Below are 25,164 nucleotides of genomic sequence, written 5' to 3'. Positions count from 1 at the left end.
TTAAAGCTGACAGAATGCAATATACCAGAAATGGAATGGCTTTTAAAAAGGAAATTTATTAAGTTGCAAGTTTACAGTTCTAAGGTTATAAAAATGTCCAAATTGAAGTGTCCAGACAAAGATACCTTGATTCAAGAAAAGCTGATGGGTCTGAAACACCTGTCAGCTGGGAGGGCACGTGGCTGGCATCTGTTGGAGTGGTCGGCTTCTCCTTTCAAACATCTTTCCTGGGGGTGTTTCTTTTTTCATCTCCAAAAGGTCTCTGACTGCGAGGGCTCTGAAGCCTTTTCCAAAATGGGTCCCTCTTAAAGGACTCCAGTGAGCAACTCCCCCTTTGAATGGGTGGAGACACATCTCCATAGAAACCACCTAATCAAAAGATCCCACCCAGCAGTTTTGAATGAGACTTGAACATGGTTTTTCTGAGGTACACAAAAGTTTCAAACCGGCACAGAGAGGGGGCAGTGAAGAAGTGCGAGAGATACCATGGCATATGTTAAATCATGGGAATTGCTGAAGGTTTTTGAGCAAGGTAAAGGGAGATTAGTGTGGTGGAGATGCACAACAGAAAGGAACAAGAAAGTCTGAAGGATTGCAGAAGTCTGGCCAGGACAAAGTATGCTTTGATTTCTTTCAGCTGGAGCTTGCTGACCCTAGTGATTTCTGAATTCAGAGGGCATTTCCTTGGCAATACATCTCATGAACTTTAGATTTTGTTATTTCATGGCTACATTATTTGAATTTTATATGTTTATGTTTTGTTTTTTTTAACTGGGTTATACGCTTTTTGATGGTAGGGACTGTGCCTGCTATGGTGTCTTACAGAATGAGGTTCCATAAATTTGGTGGTTTCAATAAATGGGTCCCTGAGACACTCTGAAGAAAACCTGCAGCACCTGGCAATCAGCTGCCTATGGGAAAGGAAGCAGAGATATATGTCAAAGGTAATTTCATGTATGGGCATCTGAGGACGAGGAAGAGCTTCTAAAGAAAAGCTTATGGATCAGAAACCAAGCTTGAAGTAATATTCATATTGAGATGCCAAAAGGAGGAAATGAAACTAAAGCTTCAGTGCCTAATATGGTAGCCATTAGCTACTTGTGTCTATTTGAATTTAAATTAATTAAAAAATTCAGTTCCTTAGTTGTACCAGCCACACTTCAAGTGCTCAATACTCACATGTGGTTAGTGGATACTGTAACGGACTGTGCAAACATTGGATATTTCCATCATTGCAGATAGTTCCATTGGACAACATCGCAGGGATACAGAGAAATACTCTTTTGAAAGAAAACCAGAGTGCAGCTGATGTTTCAAGGCAGGAGATTTAAGGAAGGAATGTTTACAGTGTTAAATGCTGAAAAGAGATGAAAAAGAATGAAAACCTAGGGTTGGGGTGGGGGTGGGGAAGGAATTCCTGGATATGGAGATAAGAAAGTCGTTGGAGAGCTTCAAGACAGCAATTTCAGGTAGTGTGGTGGGGAGAGAAATTGGGTGAACCATTAAATTAGGAAGGCAGTGCATACAGAGAAAAGTATTGAGCCCTTGGACAAGGAAAGGGAAGAATGAAAGAGGACAACAGCTAGAGAGAACTGCAGATTGCTTTGGAGGATTTTGAAGGATGGGGAGACTTGCTCATGTTTGAAGATAAATGAGATCTGTGAAAATAGTAAGGGTTCCCAACTCTATACTCTGCTCTTGCTTCGCTTTTTAGCTCTACATTCAAATTTCCAACAGTCTGTTAGATGTCTCATGTATGCCCTGCTAGTACCTCCAACTCAACACATCTAAACCAAAATCATATCTTTCATCCCACACCCGCATCCAGTTTTACGTGTCTTATTTCAGTTAATTTTTCTAGTAACTAAAGCTGGAAAACAGTCATTTGAATCATTCCTCTCCCTCTCCTCCAGTGTTTAGTCAATCATTTGCCTGGGCATGCTTATTTTACTTCCTCTGCCATGTACTTCCTCCTCTCTTTCTCTATCCCCCTCCCTCCCTTCCTTCCTGGGCATGCTTATTTCACTTTCTTTGCCATGTCCTTCCTTCCTTCTTTCCTTCCCTCCTTCCCTCCCTCTCTCCATCCCTTCCTTCTTTCCATCTTTCTATCTAGTCATGTATTTTCTAAATATTTGAGAGTAGGTGGTATATATCATGCTTCTTGAACAGTTAATACTTCCTAAGAACATTAGGAATATACAGCTATTCACTTGTGTAACCACCTTAAGTATAGTTACAAGTTCAAGAAATTTAATATTGACAGAAAACTTAGAATCTATACTCCAGTATCTTCATATGTCCCAATAATGTCTTTTTGGATATTTTCTCCTCCATTATTAGACCTAGACTGGGATCATGTATTACCTTTAATTGTGATTGTCTTTTTAATCTCTTTTTTAAACTATGGAAACATATATGCAACATGAACTTTCCCATGTGAACTACTCCCAAGCATTCGTTCTGGTGGGATTAATCATACTATGTTGTGGTACCTTTTCTCATCTGTTACCAAAACTTTCCCATCTCCAAACAGAAAGCCTACACCCACTATGATTAGCTCCCCATTCTCCCTACTCCTCTACCCCTGGTAATCTGTAGTCTACTTTCTGTCTCAAGAATTTGCATATTCTAACTATTTCCAGTGGGATCAAAAAATATTTATCCTTTTGTGTCTGACTTATTTCACTCTATATGAAGTCTTCAAGGTTCATTCATATAGTAGCACGTATCATAAGTATTCTCTTTTAAGGTTGAATAATATGCCACTGTACATATATAGCCTCATTCTTTTTTTTATTTTTTTTCACATGGACAGGCACTGGGATACGAACCTGGGTTTTGGCATGGCAGGCAAGAACTCTGCCACTGAGACACCGTGGCCCACCCAGCCTCATCTATTTTTAAGGACCCTGGTGATTCCATTGGGCCTGCCTGGATAATCCAGGATAACCTCCTTTATTAAGGGCAGCATACTAGGAACTTCAATTCCATCTGCAATCTTAATTCTCTTTTGCCACATAAGGTACTATATTCACGGGTTCCAGTGATTAGGATGTGGATATCTCTGGGAGCCATTGTTCTGCCCCCACACTAGTTAATTGGGTATGTACTTCTACATCTGCTGGGTACTGTACTAGCTATGGGGATATAAAAAAGAGTAAAGAAGTTGCTGTCTTGGAGAAGCCTAACATATAATCAGGAAAGTAAGTAAAGCAGGCATTTGACACTCCCCTTTCCTTTCTCTTTTACTAGCCTATTGCAATAACTCCTTAAAAGACAGTCTCCTTGTCTCCACTTTCTGGTTCCTCTTCTCTCTCTTTCACACTGTTTCCAGAGACAGGTAGCTTTCTAAAGTCAAAGCTCAACCCCTTTTAATAATCCTTCAGTGCTTCTGCTATTATATCATAAAATAACATTACTTTAAAAAGCCATTCTGAAATATATATATATATATATATATATATATATATATATATATATACACACACATACATGTATACTCATAGATGTATATATGTGTGTGCATAATTAAATTTGTTTTTTACTCTAGCTCTTGACTTGAAATGGAGTGATATGGTGTAGCAGTTCAGCCATTTTAGGAAGAATGAAAAATTTGATTCCTTCAAGGCAGGTAAAAGCTGTTTTCAATATTTTCTAGTTTATCCAACCTTCTCCCCACCACTTCATTCTCTCTTAATCCCCCCTTCCTCTTACCTTCTCTGGCTAGGCCTTGGCTATGATTGCCTCTTTTGGGAATAACTGATATATGTTCTGGATTCTGTGATTAAAGGAAAGAAAAAAAATCCAATTTACGATAAAGATCAAATCATCAAATAATGTATGAATACACTTCATGCTGAATGTTGTTGCTCATCATTTAAGTACACCACTTCAGTGTATCAGGTTATTTATTATCATTATTTTGTTTGTTTAGTAAAGTCAGTAAGCTAGCTCATAAGTTTTCTAATTTGCTCCCAAGAGAATTTCTCGTATTCTATATTCTTCTGGGACAGATTATTAACAAAGTGTAAATACATAAACCATATTTTCTCAGAAAAATTGCAATAACAGAAATTCAATGTGAGTGGACTAAGTAAGCTTCACTAACATGAAGATGGCTTTAGAAGTATTGTGAATATTTAAAATTTTTAGAATACCAAGGAATTCTAAATTCCTGAGCAAAGAGAATGGGATTCCCTTGAATTATAAGGACATCAGTTCTTTTGTACCATAATAATATTATTGGTATGGTGATGACGTTCTAACTCATTTGGGGAAGGTCATCTTGAAAGAGGTGAACTATTATAAGGTCAAAGAAATTTTATCATACAGTATTTATTGGTCAATTGTAATTTTTTAGTCATCATTCATTTTCCTACAAGATAATTGTCTTGACAATCTATCTGTTTAATATTAATTAAACATGCACAATGGGTTAGCTATTGGTTAGAGCATTCAAAATATATGACCCCTAACACAAGAAGCTCACATTCTACTGAAGATTTGCTTTAAAAATGACCTTCCTTATAAACAGGTATCTATTTTATCTACTTTAATGTGTCTTCTTTTATCTTTTCTTTATTATTCATTTAATGGGTAGATGAAGCTCTTAAATTGACCATTTAAGACTCAATATATTGATTGGAGGAACATGCATTCAGGTCTGAATCCTGACTCTACTTATTATTTCAAAGTGACACTGGGCAAGTTATGTAATCTTGCTGAGCCTCTGTTTCCTCATCTGTAAAATGAGAAGCCTATAATAGTTATCTCATAGGGCTGTGAGGATTAAATAAGGTTAAAGATGTGAAGGGCTTGCACATAGGAAAAGTTAAAAAATGTTACTTCTTGGCTTTTAAGGTTTATTTTTGAGAACACAGGGAAGATATGAAACGTGAAGGGAATGCTTCTGAAATATGATAGCGAAATAAGTAGAACAAACGAAGATTCTTGCCATCAGAGGTGAACAGGTTAGAGGTCCAGGAGCAGGTGAAAGGAGAGTCATAATTCATGGCAAAATGTTATGTTAAAGAGATACTGACTTAGGCTTTTAAGTAGAAAATTGCCACCATTTTAGATTAAAAAAAAAGGTTGAATATTGGTCCACTTACTATGGTCCATGTAATAGATGTTCAGAAGGGAAGAAAAGAGAAGTAGGAACTATGAAGGAAAGGGGATAGTTTTTCAGGTGATACTGTTAACACTGTTTTTAATACAGAATGGCTGAGCTCTTACAGATGTGGATCAAGCAATATTTGAAGACCTCTGCTCTTTGTAGAGAAAAAAGGATTGAAGATAAGTGAAAGATTCCATGCCAGTAGGTCTATAGAAGGCTTTAAGGCCTTTTGACCGTCATTAAAATGTTTCCAAAGGATTTAAGAGAGTTTACAAAAAATACACACAAGACGTTTTTTAAAGTGAGGAAATTGAGGATAAAGGCAAATAAAGTGATAACCAGATCTCTTAATGTAATGTAAACAGTGGACTACACACAGCTTTCTCAGTTCATTTTCTTGGAAAGGGGAAAGTATAAATAATATTCAGAATTCCACTTCCTTTCGTGTTAGACAACTGCAATTCTGGATTCGTACGATGTAATGCAGCAGTTGCCTTTCAGAGGCTGCCTTCTACTAAGAAAACAAATACGTTTTAATGAACTAATTAAAAAAGTATTTGAAGAGCTGATTACCTAGTGAAACAGCTAAGAAAAGGTGTTTTTTCCTCCAGAAACTGACTTTATTTCTAGTCATCTTATGATAATAACTCTTTGAAGGCTGATTATGTAGTTAGTGGTGGTGCTTTCATTATACCTGTATTTTAAAAGTATTACATCAAAAGCAGAATAGTTAGTGCTGATGGGTTATTTTCTCATTTCAGAAAGATTAGATGAAATGTTTGCACCCTATCAGAATGATCTACAGACCAAAAAGTTTGCAAACCATTTGTTCATGCCATTTGTTAACTGGTCATCAATGTGGAAGTGAATCCCTCACAAATGGATTAAGAATTTTTTTTTTTTAGTTACACACAAAATCTAATTCAAGTGCATGAACTTCACAACTCAGTAGTATCCCCACGCCCCTCCCATGCCCCAACACAACTTCATTTATCACACAAAATATAAAAGTCACAATAATTGGAACACTGATTCTTAAGGCACATTTCTAATAAAAAGTTACCATGAACAGCGTTTTCACTTTTCATCTAACCTTTCTTGGCAACTAGAGCTAAAGGTAATAGGCAGGGATGTCTCTTAGCTGGCAAAAAAAAACGGATTTTTTCCCCTAGTACGACAGCAAGATATTAAAAATGCCAATGACCAAAGGAGTGTTAACCCAATCCAACAAATGAGACGAGACTTAGAATATAATTAAAATGTTCCAAGAAAAAAAATGTACTTCGCTGAAATTCACTATTTAAAGTGTTGGCAATTATTGATGGGTTTCTTCGGGAGATACTTGACTTGGTACCAAGAGAATTAAGAAATGGACAATACGTTTGTGTAGCAAAACGAATATATGATTGGACTTTTTTTTTTTTTAGGACTTTGCCCAATTGAATACATACACACCACCTATGAAGCTTAATATACTTCGAAACTTCATTTTGGTGCCACTGGCCAGAATTAAAGCTGTCCTCCTAATGTGTGTAGAGACTTTGAGATTTCTTTTTTTCAGATGCCTGTCTCAAGGGTATGTAAAAGTGGGAGACTGTTTAGAAGCCTGGGGCTAAAGAGGATGGGAATGAGATGGCTCCTACTGTGAATCCAAGAACTGAAAGTGTGAGAGAAAATCCTCCTCCAGCCTCGGAGGGGGTGTCTCCCCCAATACCAGCTCCCTCCCCCCGGGCTCGTGGGGCGGGTCTGGTTTGCTCAGTAGCATCAGCGGACGCAGCAGTAGCCCGGGGGATGAGCGGCGGCGGCCTCTTGGCAGGGCAGGGAAGCGGCGGCTGCGAGAGCGCGAGGCCCAGGGGAGATCCGGCAGAGGCTGCCGCCAGGATGAAGCAAGCATCGAGCGGAGCCGGAGCCACCGGGGACGGATTTCCTCCCCAGCTCAGCCCCCACAAAGCGTGTCGGGGCCTGTTCCGAGCGTCTGCGAGGTGGAAGAAGCCTGCGCCTCCGGTTTGGCAGCGGCGGCCGATGAGCTAGGCAGGCACAGCGGGGTAACCGGCAAGCCGTAGCCGCTCTCGGGAACCTACGCCGCCTTGGCCGCTCATTGTCTCTCCACTTCCACCCGGGGGGCAAACAGGAAGCGCGCCGCCTGACCGAACGACGGACGGGTGCTCGGACCAATGAGCACACTCGACGGAAAGTGTGGCGGCAAATGAGCGAGAAGAAGAGGGGCGGAACTTCCGGGCGGGCTGTCACCCTCTTCCCCCCTCTGGGCTGGAGGCTCCACCTTTTGTGTTTCCCGCACAGTCAATCAAAATAGGAAAAAAAAATCCCCGGACCGCTCCGGCCGTGTCCACCGCCGCTTCCCGCATCCTCTCCCGCCGCCGCCGCCTTCGCTCCTCACCATGTGTAAGGCGGCGGGGAGCCCCGCCTGAGGTGCCCAAAACACACTATGACCGGTACGTAAAACCGAGAGAGAGCAACCTCTACTGTTGCTGCCGCTGCCGCCGACCACTGTCAGCTCGGGGCCGCCACCGCCGCCGGCTCCTGGCTCCGTGTGGGCGACCGAGTGTCTGCGAGAGACAGAAAGCCGCACTCCCCTCCGCTTCCCTTCCTTCCCCGCCAGCCACCGTCCACCCCTCAAGCCCCAGCAACGCCGTCTCCCCGCTGGGCCCCGGGGCAGGCGGCCCGGTCCGCCGGGAGCGCATCCCCCTGTGTGCGGACGCAGGCGGCGGGCAGGCGTGTGTGACTGACGGTGCGAGAGGAGCGAGCGCGAGTGAGAGCGAGCGGCGCGAAGGGAAAGGGGAGGAGAGGAGAGGGGGCAGGGGCAGCGCGGGGAGGAGGAGGAGGAGGAGGAGGAGGGAAAGAGGAGGAGGAGGAGGGTTACAGCGGCGGGCGGGGGCAGCAGCAGGAGGGGAGGAGGGAGCTGCCGCCGCCGCCGCCGCCGGGGGGCGGGTGGGGGAGGGGAAGGGGACTCTGTCCGGGCTTTCGGAGTAATTTCGCCTCTGCCCGCGGGCCCCCTCCCTCTCCTCCACCCCTCTTCCTCCCCCTCCCCCCCGCGCTGTGCCTGCAGCTCCCGAAAAGCCCGTGAAACAAGAGGAAATGGCTGCCTTGGACGTGGACAGTGGCGGCGGCGGCCACGGCGAGTATCTGCAGCAGCAGCAGCAGCACGGAAACGGCGCGGTGGCGGCGGCGGCGGCGGCGGCCCAGGTGAGGAGCGGCTGAGTCCCGGCCGGGCTCCCCCCTCGTGCTGCTTTCTCCTCCCCTCGCCTCTCCCCTCCCTCCTCCCCTCCCCCCGCCCCGGGAGCTGCCCGCCGGAGGCGCCAACGCTCTCGACCCCGCCCGCGCTCCCCCCCGCCCGGCGCCTTTTTGTGTGTGTGTGCGAGTCTGTGCGCCCTCCCGGGGTGGGTTCCGGACGGAAGGTGGAGGCCCCCGCGCGCAGCCCGCCGCCCGCCTTCCCGAGGACGGTGGTGCTTGTGTGCGTGCGAGCGAGCTAGAGGACGCCATCCCGAGTAGAGGTGGAGAGCGAGAGCGAGAGTGAGAGCGCGGGCTGGCGCTCACCCGGGCGCAGCCTGCGAGGACGGAGTCGCACTTCCTGTGCGAGCGGCGGCCCGGCCCTAACCGCCACCCCCTCCCCCTGTCTCCCTCTCTGAACCCGCCCATCGGGGGTAGGACACTCAGCCGTCACCGCTCGCTCTGCTGGCCGCTACCTGCAGCAAGATAGGGCCGCCATCGCCAGGCGACGACGAGGAGGAGGCGGCTGCCGCAGCCGGGGTCCCCGCCGCTGCCGCCGGAGCGGTAAGTCCCGCGCGCGCGGCCAGCCCCCGCCGAGGCCCTGCGCCCGCCATCCCGGGCCTGTGGCGTGCCCGCCCAAAAGGCCTTCCCGGCGCCCGCGTCTTCGCCCAAGCAGGCGAGTTGCGGAGCCAGGGTACCCCATTCCTGCGCTTTCGCATGCCTGTTTAGATCAGAAGCCAGCCCAGGCTTTCTCTGAATTGACACCGCGGCACCTCTCTCAAAATTCACTACAAAATGAAGCCTGAAAAGGCGGGGGTGAGGACTTCAAAATGGATGTTTGAGAATTCATATCAGTGCTGAAAACTCCTTCTCTGGACACTACAAAATTGTCAAGCACAGCCTATCGGCCATAGTATCAACTACAGAGGCGCACTGGTCTTTAGTTTTTAGTATTTTTGAACCTGGATCTCTTTCTGCAGGAATTTATTAGATTTTGCTGATTGAGTTCTTAAATCATCAAGAATATAAGAATGAAGCGTTACCGTTTGAATTACCCTTTTGAATGCATATATGAACACTTTTTGAGTGCTTTTTAGTGACTATTCAACATTGTTGAATTTTGGTTTTTTGCAAATGACTACTTAAATTTGCAATAATTTTTCTTAAGTGAACTAACTGAAACATTTAATTAGGGACAGTTGAGATCGACTGAATTACTTAGGTATTATTTTGGCTTTTGACATTGAACGTGAATACCAATGTTAGAAACAAAGTACTATGTAAGGAATTATATCTGCATGCATGCTAATACATGGAATACTTACAGCTGATTTTGGCTGGCAAAGCTGTATTTTTATTGTATTATGACTGCTGGTCTGATGGGATTCTTTTTGTAGTGTTTTTAGTGTGTCTGGGGCAGAGAGGAAGAACAGGCCGGTGTGATATAAGGATTTAATGCAGATTAACTAGCAACAGTTTTTAGGCTGCTTATTGGAAACTTTATATTTGTTTGAATTATTTTTGTTGCATTAGTTTAACAGGTAAATACTTCCACTTATTAAATTGATTGAAACGTTTCCATTCTTTTTTTTTTGAGGTGGGTTATAGGAATTGATAGTGTAGTGATGTTTGAAACAGTTACTGTAGGCAAAAAAGTTGGACATTTGGTATATTCTGCAGCGAATGCTTAATGTAGACATTAAAAAAGTTAATGCTATACTAAAATTGAGCCATGCTATTGTTAAATATATTTGTAATTTTAGTGCTTCTTAGAATGTTGAACAGTTTTAATGCCTTAAAAGTATGATTTTAGGTTTCTGCTTTGTAACCAGATTAAAATGTAAAAAATATAAAATACATTTGTGAGAGAAATTGTTACTCTGAAAGACAAATTTATGGATTGGTAAACCTTATTTTATGAGCTATATCCTTCCAGCCCCACAATGCCAAAACAGATTAACTGTTATCTTAGAAAATCACTGCAGAAGTAAAATTGCAAAGTAAATTGCTTCTACTTGTGTGTTTTTAGGTTTTTAAAATAGAACAAAAATTTCTTGAGGGTGAAACTTCCCAAGTTTAGTTATCAAGCTCACAGATGGGGGAAGGGATGGGGGAGGGGAAGAAATGAAGGAGGAAGTTATGTGTGAAAAATATGTGTATGTGTGTGTGTACATATATATAACACATATGTGAGTCTCAACCCCAGGAATAGATTCTGTCTCCAACCTTAGCCCCCTATGACCATCTACTTATAGGAAAGTTGTTTCCATGTCTCTGCCTCAAATCCTGAAGTAGCTCCTCCTCTGGACTGCCAAATCACTACTGATAGATATTTCCCCCCAGATGAACATCAACTAGAATTGGCTTGAGTAGTTTTTTTCTTTGTATCTTTGGGATGTGTACATAAAAATTTTCATTTTGAGTAAAATTGTTAAGGCTGACTTGAATTGTTTTAACAAATAGGGAAATTATTTTTCCAGTTCAAAAATGGATTTCAGATATTTGATTCTCAGGAAATTAAAAAGGAATAAATTTAGGTGCACTCGGCGATTTTTTTCCCCCATTTGAAAACATGTATAGATGATCTTATTTTAATCACTCAAATTACTGGGAATAATGAACTCACTCTAAGTGAGCTTTTCTGTAGTTGTGTTTTTTTAATATAAATTAATTTTGGAAGAATTTTACATGTACAGAAAAGTTGCAAAGATGGTACTGAGTTCCTGTGTACCCTTCACCCAGCTTCCCCTAATGTTAATTTAACATCACAGTAGTACGTTTGTCAAAACTAGAAAATTGATATTGGTGTGATAGTAACTAAACTACAGACTTTATTTGGACTTCAGTTATTCCACTAATACCCTTTTTCTGTTCCAGGTTCCAAGGCAAGACACCGTGTTGTGTTTGTTATTGTTGTGTTTAAAATCTGTGGAAATATATGCAGAAAATTCAACTTTGTGCCAACTTAGTTTGGTAGTTTAAGACTAAAAGGGCCTTGAAAAGCCAATCAGCTACACTAGAGATTTGTTTAAATGCAATCTGAAATTTGTTATGAGTTCATCTTGAATCCTGGCTTAAGGGTGTTTGGTTACCCTAAGTACAGTACAGAATAGATATAATTATGAAAGTATCTCACCTGTAATGTGGGTACACAACATGTACTCACCAAAATGGTTTTATAGCAAGGCTCCTGTGTATTTTTCTCACCAAAAGTTGTTTAGCTAATTTTGGTAATCAGAAAATAGAATAAAGTAGACCATGTAAATATTAATGTGTCCTACATTTGCGTGACCTTGTGGATTATTTGTTTGCTTATTCAATTTGTTCTTTAATTTAGTGTAATAAAGTGCCCTGATCGTCATTTTAAGTTATAAAATTAGTATTCATTAATTTAGCATGTCATTGTTGGAGCTAAAATATGAAAAGCTTGTTTCAAAAAAGGTCATTTTTGTTATTATTTAAAATAAGACCTATAGACTCATTGTAACTAATTCATTGGCTAATTGTGTTTTATTTGAAAACTTTGAATTCTATTAGTGTTTGTGGAAAGTTTTAAGAAAACTTTAGTATTTGCCTAAGCTTAGTTCTTAGTTTATTTCCATCTTAGCTTCACACTTGTTCTTGTTTTCAGTATACTTTTTCTTTGCATTTCTGGCTTTCAAAAAGCTGTTTGTGGGAACTGAGAAAGAAGTTAATCATTTCTAAATACTATCCAATTAAGTGGTATGAGTGTTTTTTCTTTTTCCCTTTCCACAGGTATTATCTGAGAAAGTAAACCTTTTTCTTTCCTCCCAACTCCTTTCCCCTCACCAATAATGAAGAATGCCCTTGCAATGAATTGCTATAGCATCATCACTGTTGGTGCCACCCCAGGGCTACTTTAGGCTGTGGTTCTTTTCATCAGGTGGCTATATGGTTTTATATACAAGGAGACTTATAGTGTCTTCAAATACAACTTTTTACATAATGCCAACTTCATGTTAAATTTTTGTTTGCTTATTTGTTTTTGTTTTGTTAATTGTCCAGTAAAAATATTGACAGATACTGAACACAGGTGGATTTTTTTCTTTTGGCTTGTAAGTTTATATAGAGGGTCATCTTGCAGCCTTAACATTTCCGGGCTTACTTAGCAAACTATTCTTGAGGAAACAAAATAAACCAAATACTAGTTCTTGTCTGGTTTATGTAGTTTTATGTCTTACTTCCTTTGTTTGTGTAGTGTTTCTAATAGCCTAGCGTCAGACATTTTTATAACTTTTTTTCAGGTTTTTAATTTATCCTTTTTCCATTTGGTATTTAGTGTACTCTGGTGCTTTTAGTGGTGTGCTGTGTTTGAATTTATCTTTTACAAATTGGCTCAGTAAGTAGGCTTTGCAGTTTTGAAATATTTGGGCCTTATTCAGTGTGGAACTATGGAAATAAATTGATTAAAAATTGTTTTAGAGTTTCTTTTATAAGAAGGCTCTAATACTTCAGAGTCAGTTTTATTGATCCATTCTGTCATATTTTGGCAATCGCTTAAAAATAAACATTTAAAAACTATTCATTCAGTAAGTTACTATCTATCTTACTTTGTGTCAGAAATTATGCTAGGCACTTACCTAATGGATGTTTTTCAAATTTGTTAACATAATCTTAGTACTTAGTACCAATTGTACTAATAGGATTGCACAGTGCTTTACAGTTTATAAAGCTTAGCATTTTCTTTTGATTTTAATGAGCTGTAAGATGATATTTTCCCTCGTTTTTAGCATGAAGAAATTGAAACTTGCTCCAAATCACACACAGTTCTAGCTTAAAGTCAGTTCTGAGTTTTCCTTTCTACTATAATATACCTTCCCACCCCACCCCACCTCTCTCCTAGCATAGTTGCATCTTAAATCATGAAAGTTTTAAAATTTCATTTAAAAAAAATTGCTGCTTTTTCCCCAAGTTTGTGTTTCATAGATATTTTTACAAAATGCTTTGTTCAGAATATATGATTTTGTCTGGGGTTTTCCTTCAGTTAATGGCCTCATTGCTAAGAATTTATTTCTGTTTATCCTCTGGAGAAGAAATAACTTGGGCAGTATTTACTTAGTTTTGAGAAGTTGTATTTATTTGCAAGGAATCTCTTGATTAGAAGAAAGCTGTTATTAATTTGCCTTTAATACTATTTTGTAAAGAACTTTTGGGGATAACATAAACTTAACTTTTTTGAAAGGAAGAAAAAGGGGCAAAATGTTAGTATTGTAAATTAGTTTGTACCTGAGATCCTATATTCTTTGTTGTAAGTTGAGTAATTGTAAACTTAATACTGGTCAGAAAAAGTTGAACAGTTGATTCTTCAGTGATGAACAATAATCTTAATAAGACAAAGATTGGGTTTTAGACATTATAGTGCAGATTTTACTATATAGAGCTGAATATATTTACTTTACTTAAAATATCAAGAGATTGAAATGAAACATGAATTGTTACTGTGATATTGGGAACGATGACTTAAGCTTTTAGTTTTTATACCAGATAGGATAATGACACATGACTTTAAAGTCTGGTGCTTCATTTTAATAATTTAAGTGTTTATAATTGAAAGGCATATTTTAGTTCAGGCCTAGACATTCGTATTGTCTTAACCTTTTTTTCTGCTTTTAGACTCTTCTGCCTTATGGTCTCCTTCACTGGGCCTTAGTTTATCTTTATGAAATACAGATCTGATTGTACCACTCACTTGCTTAAAAACCTTTTATAGCTTTCATTCTCCATCTGAAGGATAAAGTCCAAACTCCTTAGCAAGATCTATGAAGCCATTTACAGGCCCTGATAAGGATGTTTGGTCCTGTTCCATATTACTCTCTGAATTTGAGTCTTTTCTAGATTTTCTCTTGTATTGCAACTATATATTCTTCTTGAGGGTTTCTTTTTGTTTGTTACTTTATTGTTTCTATATCTTTATTAATGTCTCTATTTATCTATCTTTATTTCCCAGCTGCCCACATTGTAATCTTATATTTTATTCTCAGAGTACTTCAAATATGTCTTCAGTGAAGTCTTTTTGTTGTTGTTCTAGCCTTTTATGTTCCCACATAGTGTCCTGATCATATGGCTAGTGTACATCACTTTTCACTTTGTATTAGCACATGTACATCTGCTTGAATACATTGTGAATCATTTGAAGATAGGTATTATGTATCTCATGTGTCTGCTCACATGCTTATTTAATCTTGGCCAATATGCTCAGATGTTTAAATTGAATCATTAAATGGTGGTTTGTTCATTGAAATAATATACTTCTAAACTATGAGTCTACATGAAAATCAGGCAGTGAATTTCTTCAAGAACTTTTAAGATCTTTTGTTGCTATAATAAATTTATGGAATGATTTATATTTGGGAAACAGTGTTTGGCTTAACCATTTTTAGTGTTACAGATCCTTTTAAGAGTATGACAAAAGCCTTAGGTCATCTTCTTCCCTCAAATTGCCTACCCCCCCCCCCCCCCCCCCAAAGTGAGGATGTCTTTTTAGAGTGTTCATAGATCTCTTGAATCATAGTCATGGATCCTAAGTTCAGAATTCTGGGGTATATGTGTTTACATTCTAATTGATTAGTTTATGTTAAGTTATAGGTAATCATAGATAGGTCTAGAAAAAAATGAGATAGGGAAGGCTGTATTTTGATGGTGACTAATTCATATAGGATATCATTCCCTGTGTATTTATCCCTGCTTTAGTGGGAGACAAGCTGAGGTCTGGGTTGTGGAATCAAACTTGTCTTAGTTTTATATCCTGCCTTGGCCATTTGATGACTATGCCATCTTGTCCCTCAGTTTTCTTATCTGTGAAATGGGGGTTAATAAATTATCTCATGAATTGTAAGGAGTAAATGATATAATATAAATCCCTACCATAGTACTTGTCATGCAAAAGAAAAGCTCAAATATTGGACATTAATGTTAAACCTGTAAAAAAAAATTTTTTACCCTTTGACATCCACATGTAGGCTTTTTTTGTATTCTGCTTTCTTAATTTAGTATTTTTCCATTCTGGCCTAATCAGTAAACCATGGTATCTGAGATTCTAGCAGGTAATATAATGCAAAGTGTGTTGCATTCTACTGCAAACTTAAAATAGAAAAGTAGATAAAGTCACAGACTATCCTCTGGCTTTTAGACCCTAGATAAACCTTTCAGAAAGGGCTGCTTTGCTGTGATCACAGAAAAAAATCTTTCCTCATGAAATTATTTTAAGGTCTCTTATTTTTCTACTAGTTTGTGGAAAAGGTAAAGGGTTGTTTTATGGCTTACTAATGGATTAGCCTTATCCATGAGTTTACTCCACATTATTCCAAGTCACAAAAGAGTAGCTTTAATGATTAAAGATTTTGACAGTAGCATATAAATCTTATTTTCCTAAATTGGATTACTAGTTAACATTGCACTGATAAAGGTCCTTTTTTATGGACAAATACAGTGCACCTGATTTAATGATATATCTGTATGCTTTTTGAACTCTTTTCAGTAATTGAGGTATATTTGGTTTGAGCTCTCCCATAATCTTTAATAGCCATCGCTACTTTTTTTTTTTTTTTTTTTTGACTAAATAGCATTAGAGATCATATATCAGAGTTTAGGAGATCAGTTTGTTGTAAAAAACTATTCTGATTGAGATGCCCCCCCACGCCCTCCCCCACAGAAGTAGAATTTGAATGGGTTATCTTTGTAATAATGAACAAACCTGGAAGTGATAGTTAATGTAGTTTATATATTACTGCTTCTGCATTTGAAATCCTTTTGTGTTATGATAATTTTTTTTCAGGTAGGACGTATACAAAATTTTTAGAATTTCTTGAGGATTCATTTAAATATACCAAAAGTATATCATGTAACATTTTTTTGTTTTCTTCCTTCAGACAGGTGATTTGGCTTCTGCACAGTTAGGAGGAGCACCAAATCGATGGGAGGTTTTGTCAGCCACACCTACAACTATAAAAGATGAAGCTGGTAATCTAGTACAGATTCCAAGTGCTGCTACTACCAGTGGGCAGTATGTCCTTCCCCTTCAGAATTTGCAGAATCAGCAGATATTTTCAGTTGCACCAGGATCAGATTCATCAAATGGTACAGTGTCCAATGTTCAGTATCAAGTAATACCACAGATTCAGTCAGCGGATGGTCAGCAGGTTCAGATTGGTTTCCCAGGCTCTTCAGATAATGGGGGCATAAATCAAGAAAGTGGTCAAATTCAGATCATTCCTGGCTCTAATCAAACCTTACTTGCCTCTGGAACTCCTCCTGCTAATATCCAGAATCTCATACCACAGACTGGTCAAGTCCAGGTTCAGGGAGTTGCAATTGGTGGTTCATCTTTTCCTGGCCAAACCCAAGTAGTTGCTAATGTGCCTCTTGGTCTGCCAGGAAATATTACCTTTGTACCAATCAATAGTGTTGATCTAGATTCTTTGGGACTCTCGGGCAGTTCTCAGACAATGACTGCAGGCATTAATGCAGATGGACATTTGATAAACACAGGACAAGCTATGGATAGTTCAGACAATTCAGAAAGGACTGGTGAGCGAGTTTCTCCTGATATCAATGAAACTAATACTGATACAGATTTATTTGTGCCAACGTCCTCTTCGTCACAATTACCTGTTACCATAGATAGTACAGGTATATTACAGCAAAACACAAATAGCTTGACCACTTCTAGTGGACAAGTCCATTCTTCAGATCTTCAGGGAAATTATATCCAGTCGCCTGTTTCTGAAGAGACACAGGCTCAGAATATTCAGGTTTCTGCAGCACAGCCTGCTGTACAACATCTACAACTTCAAGAGTCTCAGCAGCCAACCAGTCAAGCCCAAATTGTGCAAGGTATTACACCACAGACAATCCATGGTGTGCAAGCCAGTGGTCAAAATATATCACAACAAGCTTTGCAAAATCTTCAGTTGCAGCTGAATCCTGGAACCTTTTTAATTCAGGCACAGACAGTGACCCCTTCTGGACAGATAACTTGGCAAACATTTCAAGTACAAGGGGTCCAGAACTTGCAGAATTTGCAAATACAGAATACTGCTGCCCAGCAAATAACTTTGACGCCTGTTCAGACCCTCACACTTGGTCAAGTTGCAGCAGGTGGAGCCTTGACTTCAACTCCAGTTAGTCTAAGCACTGGTCAGTTGCCAAATCTACAGACAGTTACAGTGAACTCTATAGATTCTACAGGTATACAGCTACACCCAGGAGAGAATGCTGACAGTCCTGCAGGTATGTTTATTTTAACACAACATATGTTAGAAAAATATAAATTTTAAGGCTTAAGTCACATCACACCATAGATAAATTCTTGGTGATGGGTAAGGAAATTTTTTGCTTTATATGTTCAACAGCATTTGGCTCTCTTTAAAGGTGATGATACATTTTCCTATGTTTATATGAAAGGGATGACAAAATTTACAAATTGTTCTCCATTGAAAGTTTGTAATTTTTGAAGTTAAGGACTCGTTTTTCTATTTCACCAACCAATTACATCTGCAGGCTTACCCCTCCCTCATATATTTTCTGTTCATGTTCACATCTGATTAGAATTGTCCAGCCTTAACAAAATATTTATTTGGCAAGTAGGATTTCTTGGTTGGTCTGGGTGTGTGATGTATGTGTTAAACATTTTATGTATTATATTTGGTTGGGGAATCAGGATGGCATACTGAAAACATGGTACTGGGAGTAAAAACCTATATATGCTTTTAGCTACCAGCTAGCTGTTTGATTTTGGCTGTCATTTTTCCGCTTGTGATCTCAGTTTCCTCATCATGTAAGATGGGGTTGTTGGGTAGGTAACTATTCTAAGATTGCTTCCAGACCTATAGTTCTGGGATTCTGTGATCGTTTATTTTTATTAGTGTGCAGTGTCATTAAGCTTATTCATGCAGAAATACTGTTATTGATAGTATGGGTAGAAATTTTGTCTCTTTGAATATTGTGTTAGAATTAAGTAATACAGTTTTAAAAGAGATATCACTTATCTTATTAATATTATTCATCTGGATAACATTTTGTTGAATATTTTGTTGGGTACTGATTCCTCAATGTCATTGCTTTCACTATTCTACTTTGTATTTGGGTTTTTGTGGAGATTGTACAGCCTTCCACTGAGATTGTGTCTCTAAACCTTTAAATAGGGGGCACTTGAGTTTAATTTATTAAAACAACTATCACCCTTTAAAGTTTAATTTTTTTCTTTTGAGAAATTTGTGTTATATGTTTATATAATTGGAATTGTCCTCAAGCTTTTGATCTGGATTTGGAAGTCCTTTAATTTCATTTGAGCCTTTTGAAGCTAGAGTTTAGAGCAGTAGTTGTCAAAAATGCAGTACTGGCATGCTTGGAGGTTCCTCTCAGAGGTCCTTGATTTCAAAACTATTTTCATAATAATATGAGAAGTTATTTACTTTTTCACTGTGGTGATATTTGCACTAAATGTGCAAAAGCAGTGGTGGATAAAACTGTTGGCATCTTAGTACAAATAAAGGTAGTGTCACCAGACCAACCATACTAGTAGTCTTCGTATTCTTCATGACCATCACTAGCAGTTTTTAAAATGCCAATTTCACTGAAGAATATCCTTGATAATCCAGTAAAAATAAGTTTTTAACTAAATCTTAACTTTTGAATGCTGCATGTCTTATTTTTAAAATAACACCTTTAAGATAAAATTCTCATACCATAAATTCACCCTTTTAAAGTATGTAATTTAACAATTTTTAGTATAGTCACAGAATTGTGCAGCCATCGCCACCATCTAATTTTTAGTGCGTTTTCATCATCCCCAAAAGAAACTCCATACCCATTAGAAATCACTACCCCTTTCTCCTTCCCCCTTTCCCTCAGCCCCTTGTAACCACTAATTACTTTCTCTCTCTTTGGATATTTTGGATTATAATCCTGTTTCATATAAATGGAATCACACAATTTGTGGTCTTTTGTCTCTGACTTCTTTCATTTAGCTTAATGTTTAAAGGTTTGTCCATAGTGTAGTATGTATCCTGTACCTCATTCCTTTTCATGGTTGAAAAGAATTCCTTTGTATGGATATGCGGCATTTATTTATCCATTCGTCAGTTGATGGACATTTGTTTTGTTTCCACTTTTGGCTATCATGCATAATGCTGCTATGACCATTTGCATACAAATTTTTTTGGACATATGGTTTAAATTTCTTGGGCATATATCTATCTAGGAGTGGAATTGCTGGGTTATATGGTAACTCTTTAACTTTTTGAGGAACTGCTAAATTATTTTCCAAAATGCCTACCGTTTTACATTCTAACCTGAAATGTATAAGGGTTACAATTTCTGGGTATCTCTAACAAAATTTTAATTATACTCATCGTAGTTGGTGTGAAATGGTAGCATATTGTGGTTTTGATTTGCATTTCCCATTCCATGTCTCTTGAATAATTTTTTGATAAAATGGGAAATGTGCTTAATAAAGCATTCTACATGCAGAAATAAGATAACTGTCTTTGAAAAACACTTTTGCCCAGTTGTACATTTGTGTGAGTTACATGCTGAGCTAGATGTTATTTTCATGGAACACTGTTTTTACTTAAAATAACAATTGACAAAATATGGTTAAGACTCACCTTTTGTATTTATTAAATAATAGATATTTTCTCTAACCAGCCAGCAAAATGAGTTGTCACTTAAAGGAAAAAAACCTGACTATTTGCTGCCAATGATAAAATTTAGGCTTTCAAGTGAAAATTAAAGTTTTGGAATACTTGAATCTACTATCATGAGCTTAATAACCTGATACTTGAATACTCTTTATGATGAGATGGATGGTGGTATTAATAAATAGAAGTTTTTTGATAATGTATTCTAATGAAATATTAGAAGATAGGTTTTTTCACATTGTCAGCTCATTATTTTATGTGCTCATACATGGGTAAAAGATCCATTCAAAGTGTGACATAAACCAGTAGCAAAGTTTAGAAAGTTTTACTGATTGGATTTCACAGTGCACAACTAACCTTTAAGAAACTGCTGCTTGTCAAATTTGGTGTAGTATCAAAGAATATCCACAATTGGCTGAAAAGGCTTATTAAGTTACTCCTACATATCTTTGTGAGACTAGATGTTTTTTCATATTCTTCAACTCACACCATATTTTGCAACAGATTGAATGCATAAGCAGATGTGAGACTCTGCCTGTCTTTTTTTATAGATGCTTAAAAAGATTTGGAAAAACGTAAAACATAACGTCTCTTTGTCATTAACTTTTTTTTTAATTTGGAGAAATAGTTGTTTTTCATAAAGTGTTAATTTATGTTAATATGTCATTTATCATTTTAAAATGAAATAATAAATGGAAATTTGTTGTATTTTCTCATACAGGAATTGTCTATATATATAACTTCTATAAACAAAGCTTTTTGCTCATATTCAGTATTACTTAAGAATTTAAAGTGAGTCTTGATACCAAAGAGTTTGAGAACCACTCACTTGGTCATGTGACATACTTCTGAAGCCAGAACAGATAGTTTTGGAAACCAGTTTCTTAATGCTTGCACAAAGATAATCAGTAATGAAATTTAGAAGTGAAGTATTAGAAAAACGTCTTAAGATAACTTATGAATTTGTGGATTTTTGTTGGTTCTGAAAATAATTTGTTAGAAAGTTGGTTCTGAAAATAGTTTGTTAGAAAGCACTACAAAGGCTTTCATAGTCAGATATTTCTGAAATTGTATGAACCAAATGCAAAGTGGAATGTTAAAGTGGTAGTTCTGTTTATTTTTCAGCATTTTCTTCTTTTAAAAATTCTGTTGTGGGCAGACAACAGTGGCTCAGTGGCAGAGTTCTTGCCTACCATGCGGGAGAGCCGGGTTCATTTCCTGGTGCCTGCCCAAGTGAAAAAAAGAAAAAAAAATTCTGTTCTATTTAAAAAAAATTTTCTCAAACACGTAATTCAGTTTAATGAATAGTGAATGGCAATGAAGAGTAAAATAAAGAAGCACTCCGGAATGCCATTAAGTTTGAGTTTTGGCCTGATTTCAAAGAAATAGGGAGAGAGTTTGAGAATCAAAATGCCAGCTAGAACACAGCATTTTAGTAATAAAAACCTGGAAGTTTTCATTTTGGGAATATCTAGTAATAGGAAAACTATTCTTTGGTATGTATTTTTTTTTTATTATTAATTAATGGAAAAAAAGAAATTAACCCAACATTTAGAAATCATACCATTCTACATATGCAATCAGTAATTCTTAACATCATCACATAGATGCATGATCATCGTTTCTTAGTACATTTGCATCGGTTTAGAAGAACTAGCAACACAACAGAAAAAGATATAGAATGTTAATATAGAGAAAAGAAATAAAAATAATAATAGTAAAAAAAAAAAACAAAAAAACCCCCTATAGCTGAGATGCAGCTTTATTCAGTGTTTTAACATGATTACTTTACAATTAGGTATTATTGTGCTGTCCATTTTTGAGTTTTTGTATCTAGTCCTGTTGCACAGTCTGTATCCCTTCAGCTCCAATTACCCATTATCTTACCCTGTTTCTACCTCCTGCTGGACGCTGTTACCAATGACATATTCCAAGTTTATTTTCGAATGTCCATTCACATCAGTGGGACCATACAGTATTTGTCCTTTAGTTTTTGGCTAGACTCACTCAGCATAATGTTCTCTAGGTCCATCCATGTTATTACATGCTTCATAAGTTTATCCTGTCTTAAAGCTGCATAATATTCCATCGTATGTATATGCCACAGTTTGTTTAGCCATTCTTCTGTTGATGGACATTTTGGCTGTTTCCATCTCTTTGCAATTGTAAATAACGCTGCTATAAACATTGGTGTGCAAATGTCCGTTTGTGTCTTTGCCCTTAAGTCCTTTGAGTAGATACCCAGCAATGGTATTGCTGCGTCTTATGGCAATTCTATATTCAGCTTTTTGAGGAACTGCCAAACTGCCTTCCACAGTGGTTGCACCATTTGACATTCCCACCAACAGTGGATAAGTGTGCCTCTTTCTCCGCATCCTCTCCAGCACTTGTCATTTTCTGTTTTGTTGATAATGGCCATTCTGGTGGGTGTGAGATGATCTCTCATTGTGGTTTTGATTTGCATTTCTCTAATGGCCAGGGACCTTGAGCATCTCTTCATGTGCCTTTTGGCCATTTGTATTTCCTCTTCTGAGAGGTGTCTGTTCAAGTCTTTTTCCCATTTTGTAATTGGGTTGGCTGTCTTTTTGTTGTTGAGTTGAACAATCTCTCTATAAATTCTGGATACTAGACCTTTATCTGATATATCATTTCCAAATATTGTCTCCCATTGCGTAGGCTGTCTTTCTACTTTCTTGATGAAGTTCTTTGATGCACAAAAGTGTTTAATTTTGAGGAGCTCCCATTTATTTATTTCCTTCTTCAGTGCTCTTGCTTTAGGTTTAAGGTCCATAAAACCGCCTCCAATTGTAAGATTCATAAGATATCTCCCTACATTTTCCTCTCACTGTTTTATGGTCTTAGACCTAATGTTTAGATCTTTGATCCATTTTGAGTTAACTTTTGTATAGGGTGTGAGATATGGGTCTTCTTTCATTCTTTTGCACATGGATATCCAGTTCTCTAGGCACCATTTATTGAAGAGACTGTTCTGTCCCAGGTGAGTTGGCTTGACTGCCTTATCAAAGATCAAATGTCCATAGATGAGAGGGTCTATATCTGAGCACTCTATTTGATTCCATTGGTCGATATATCTATCTTTATGCCAATACCATGCTGTTTTGACCACTGTGGCTTCATAATATGCCTTAAAGTCCAGCAGCGCAAACCTCCAGCTTCGTTTTTTTTCCTCAAGATGTTTTTAGCAATTCGGGGCACCCTGCCCTTCCAGATAAATTTGCTTATTGGTTTTTCTATTTCTGAAAAATAAGTTGTTGGGATTTTGATTGGTATTGCATTGAATCTGTAAATCAATTTAGGTAGGATTGACATCTTAACTATATTTAGTCTTCCAATCCATGAACACGGTATGCCTTTCCATCTATTTAGGTGTTCTGTGATTTCTTTTAACAGTTTTTTGTACTTTTCTTAATATAGGTTTTTTGTCTCTTTAGTTAAGTTTATTCCTAGGTATTTTATTCTTTTAGTTGCAATTGTAAATGGGATTCGTTTCTTGATTTCCCCCTCAGCTTATTCATTACTAGTGTATAGAAATGCTACAGATTTTTGAATGTTGACCTTGTAACCTGCTACTTTGCTGTACTCATTTATTAGCTCTAGTAGTTTTGTTGTGGATTTTTCCGGGTTTTCGACGTATAGTATCGTATCGTCTGCACACAGTGATAGTTTTACTTCTTCCTTTCCAATTTTGATGCCTTGTATTTCTTTTTCTTGTCTAATTGCTCTGGCTAGAACCTCCAACACAGTGTTGAATAATAGTGGTGATAGTGGACATCCTTGTCTTGTTCCTGATCTTAGGGGGAAAGTTTTCAATTTTTCCCCATTGAGGATGATATTAGCTGTGGGTTTTTCATATATTCCCTCTATCATTTTAAGGAAGTTCCCTTGTATTCCTATCTTTTGAAGTGTTTTCAACAGGAAAGGATGTTGAATCTTGTCAAATGCCTTTTCTGCATCAATTGAGATGATCATGTGATTTTTCTGCTTTGATTTGTTGATATGGTGTATTACATTAATTGATTTTCTTATGTTGAACCATCCTTGCATACCTGGGATGAATCCACTTGGTCATGATGTATAATTCTTTTAATGTGTTGTTGGATAAGATTTGCTAGAATTTTATTGAGGATTTTTGCATCTATATTCATTAGAGAGATTGGTCTGTAGTTTTCTTTTTTTGTAATATCTTTGCCTGGTTTTGGTATGAGGGTGATGTTGGCTTCATAGAATGAATTAGGTAGTTTTCCCTCCACTTCGATTTTTTTGAAGAGTTTGAGGAGAGTTGGTACTAATTCTTTCTGGAATGTTTGATAGAATTCACATGTGAAGCCGTCTGGTCCTGGACTTTTTTTTTTGGATGCTTTTGAATGACTAATTCAATTTCTTTACTTGTGATTGGTTTGTTGAGGTCATCTATGTCTTCTTGAGTCAAAGTTGGTTGTTCATGTCTTTCCAGGAACCCGTCCATTTCATCTAAATTGTTGTATTTATTAGCGTAAAGTTGTTCATAGTATCCTGTTATTACCTCCTTTATTTCTGTGAGGTCAGTAGTTATGTCTCCTCTTCCATTTCTGATCTTATTTATTTGCATCCTCTCTCTTCTTCTTTTTGTCAGTCTTGCTAAGGGCCCATCAATCTTATTGATTTTCTCATAGAAGCAACTTCTGGTCTTATTGATTTTCTCTATTGTTTTCATGTTTTCAATTTCATTTATTTCTGCTCTAATCTTAGTTATTTCTTTCCTTTTGCTTGCTTTGGGATTAGTTTGCTGTTCTTTCTCCAGTTCTTCGAAGTGGACAGTTAATTACTGCATTTTTGCCTTTTTTTCTTTTCTGATATAGGCATTTAGGGCAATAAATTTCCCTCTTAGCACTGCCTTTGCTGTATCCCATAAGTTTTGATATGTTGTGTTTTCATTTTCATTCGCCTTGAGGTATTTACTAATTTCTCTTGTAATTTCTTCTTTGACCCACTTGTTGTTTAAGAGTGTGTTGTTGAGCCTCCACGTATTTGTGAATTTTCTGGCACTCCGCCTATTATTGATTTCCAACTTCATTCCTTTATGGTCCGAGAAAGTGTTGTGTATGATTTCAATCTTTTTAAATTTGTTAAGACTTGCTTTGTGACCCAGCATATGGTCTA

The 25,164-nt window shown here is 38.1% G+C and overlaps 1 protein-coding gene and 1 long non-coding RNA gene across 2 annotated transcripts in view; both read left to right on the top strand.

Moving 5' to 3' along the window:
• The first annotated feature begins 4,193 nt into the window (after window positions 1-4,193).
• Window positions 4,194-6,648, top strand: LOC143677769 (uncharacterized). Its single transcript, XR_013172862.1, has 3 exons — window positions 4,194-4,534; window positions 5,219-5,317; window positions 6,544-6,648. It is a non-coding gene; the product is annotated as an uncharacterized LOC143677769 (long non-coding RNA).
• Window positions 6,649-7,259: 611 nt separating this feature from the next.
• SP3 (Sp3 transcription factor) overlaps window positions 7,260-25,164 on the top strand; it is a 67,576-nt gene continuing 49,671 nt past the window's right edge. The window contains exons 1-4 of the mRNA XM_077154176.1: window positions 7,260-7,569; window positions 8,184-8,320; window positions 8,783-8,908; window positions 16,234-17,593. Coding sequence (XP_077010291.1) covers window positions 7,563-7,569; window positions 8,184-8,320; window positions 8,783-8,908; window positions 16,234-17,593 — 1,630 coding nt within the window. The 5' untranslated portion in view covers window positions 7,260-7,562. The remainder of the gene's footprint in view (window positions 7,570-8,183; window positions 8,321-8,782; window positions 8,909-16,233; window positions 17,594-25,164) is intronic.

This window comes from Tamandua tetradactyla, chromosome 3 (genome assembly GCF_023851605.1).
Source record: "Tamandua tetradactyla isolate mTamTet1 chromosome 3, mTamTet1.pri, whole genome shotgun sequence".
Taxonomy (NCBI): Eukaryota; Metazoa; Chordata; class Mammalia; order Pilosa; family Myrmecophagidae; genus Tamandua; species Tamandua tetradactyla.
This window is presented reverse-complemented; position numbering and strand designations above follow the sequence as displayed.